The sequence below is a fragment of the Apteryx rowi genome, unplaced genomic scaffold (genome assembly GCF_003343035.1).
Source record: "Apteryx rowi isolate R43461 unplaced genomic scaffold, aptRow1 scaffold_991, whole genome shotgun sequence".
NCBI classification, from domain to species: Eukaryota; Metazoa; Chordata; class Aves; order Apterygiformes; family Apterygidae; genus Apteryx; species Apteryx rowi.
This window is the reverse complement of record NW_020451306.1, coordinates 3,157-5,327: the sequence shown is the minus strand read 5'-3', so window position 1 is coordinate 5,327 and position 2,171 is coordinate 3,157. Positions and strand designations below refer to the sequence as shown.

The following is a 2,171-nucleotide window of genomic DNA, read 5'->3' as shown; positions in this document are numbered from 1 at the left end:
GTCTAATCGTGACCTTCTCCTCTGCCTCTCAGGTGGGCCGACACCTTCAGCGCCGCTGGCTGCGGTGGGACGGAGGACCATGGCTTCAATCACCCCTTCCTGCAGGTGAGACCCAAGCGTGGAGCACACAAGGGACGCGTGCCCTGGGGCTCCCTTGGAGATGTGACCGCCCCGGKGATTCCCGTGACCTCCGCCCAGCAGGACCACCCATATATGCGTTCGGTGGCTGGGCCTGGCCCTGGGGCTCCCCGTGGGGCTGGTGCCGCGCTGCTCACCCTGGCAGGCGGCTTCCCATGTGCTGTGGGATCTGCGAGGCCACGGCATCCTCRCCTGTGGCTCAGCAGAGCTGCCAGAGCCCATGGGCCTCTCCGGGGCAGCAGGACACATCCATGTGTGTGATAACCCCATGGCTTCATCCAGGACCAGCCTCGCTCAAGGCCGTGGGATGTCACAGCCTCCTGCAGAGGAGAGGCTAAACCTGCTGGGCCCGCAGGCCACCACTAACTGGAGGTTCACATCTGGTTTTGGGGGGGCAAAACGTGGATGCGGTGCTCAGGGGAACCCTCATGGTTGCGGTAGGGGTTTCCACCAGGCCCACCGTCCCTCGCCTACATCTCTTGCAGGCCGTGGGGATGTTCCTGGGYGAGTTTTCCTGCCTGGGAGTGTTTTACCTGCTGGTGTGGAGGCACCGGCACAGACCGGAGCCCAGCATGGCCCCGTCGCAGCCCTTCAACCCGCTGCTCTTCCTGCCCCCCGCGCTGTGCGACATGACGGGGACCAGCATCATGTACGTGGGTAAGTGCTGGGGACGGGGATGGGGACAGGGACGGGGACGGGGACGGCTCCACCTCTGAGGCCCGTGGAGCAGGGGCGCAGGGCTGCGTCCTGGCACACGAGCCCTTCTCTTGCTGACGGCTTTAAACGGGGAGCGAGCGCGGTGGACGGTGTCGCCGCCCCGTCCTCCGGTTAATCATCGACCTGCCCTTAATTCCTGCAGCAAGTCCTTAAGCAGAGGGACGGTGGCACGAGCCTGGGGCTGCAGGAGCGCGCGTGACTCACGGGTCCCCTCTTTCCGCCCACAGCCCTCAACATGACCAGCGCCTCCAGCTTCCAGATGCTGCGAGGCTCCGTGATCATCTTCACCGGGCTCCTCTCCGTGGCTTTCCTGGGCCGGAAGCTGGAGCTGAGCCAGTGGCTGGGCATCCTGGTCACCATCGTGGGGCTGGTGGTGGTGGGGCTGGCGGACCTGCACGGCACCCACGACCAGAAGCGCAAGCTCAGCGAGGTGATAACCGGTACGTGGGGGCCGTCGCGGCGGGAGCAGGGCGGCGGCGGGGAAACAGCCCGTGCGGTGCTGCGTGCCGAGCTCTGCCGGTGGCAGATGTGCCGCTCCGGCGTCGCCGCCGCCGTGTCCCCGCTGGCTCCGGCACGGCCACGCTCCCCCTGTTTGGCGGGCAGGAGTACGAGGACTTTGCGTTACCCTCTCTCCCCCAGGCGACTTGCTCATCATCATGGCGCAGGTGATCGTCGCCATCCAGATGGTGCTGGAGGAGAAATTCGTCTACAAGCACGACGTGCACCCGCTGCGGGCTGTCGGCACCGAAGGTCTGTGCCGTGGGACGGGCACCGGGGCCGGGAGCTCGGCTGCCGGCTGGGAAGGGGGCTGGCGTGGGCTCGAGGGGGCCGAGAACCGCGCTCAAGGGGGTGCTGGGTCCTGCAGTTAGCGCTGGGGGAACCGGTAGCCCCCGGCCACCGCTGTGCTTGGTTGCCCATCTCACGCCACGTCGCCCGCTCGCTTCTCAGGCTTCTTYGGCTTCGTCATCCTGGCGCTGCTGCTGGTGCCCATGTACTACATCCCGGCGGGCAGCTTCAGCGGGAACCCCCGGCGGACGCTGGAAGACGCGCTGGACGCCTTCTGCCAGCTCGGCCACCGGCCCCTCATCGCCCTGGCCCTGCTGGGCAACATCAGCAGCATCGCCTTCTTCAACTTCGCCGGCGTCAGCGTCACCAAGGAGATCAGCGCCACCACCCGCATGGTGCTGGACAGCCTCCGCACCGTGGTCATCTGGGCCGTCAGCCTGGCCGTGGGCTGGGAGACCTTCCACGGCCTGCAGATCCTGGGCTTCCTGGTGCTGCTGGCGGGCGCCGCGCTCTACAACGGCCTGCACCGC

At 67.2% G+C, this 2,171-nt stretch overlaps 1 protein-coding gene across 1 annotated transcript in view; it reads left to right on the top strand.

Moving 5' to 3' along the window:
- The window catches only part of SLC35F6 (solute carrier family 35 member F6), a 2,658-nt gene continuing 487 nt past the window's right edge, over nucleotides 1–2,171 (top strand). The window contains exons 1-5 of the mRNA XM_026055359.1: nucleotides 1–105; nucleotides 624–795; nucleotides 1,083–1,295; nucleotides 1,495–1,605; nucleotides 1,804–2,169. Of these exons, the coding sequence (XP_025911144.1) occupies nucleotides 633–795; nucleotides 1,083–1,295; nucleotides 1,495–1,605; nucleotides 1,804–2,169 (853 nt within the window). The 5' untranslated portion in view covers nucleotides 1–105; nucleotides 624–632. The remainder of the gene's footprint in view (nucleotides 106–623; nucleotides 796–1,082; nucleotides 1,296–1,494; nucleotides 1,606–1,803; nucleotides 2,170–2,171) is intronic.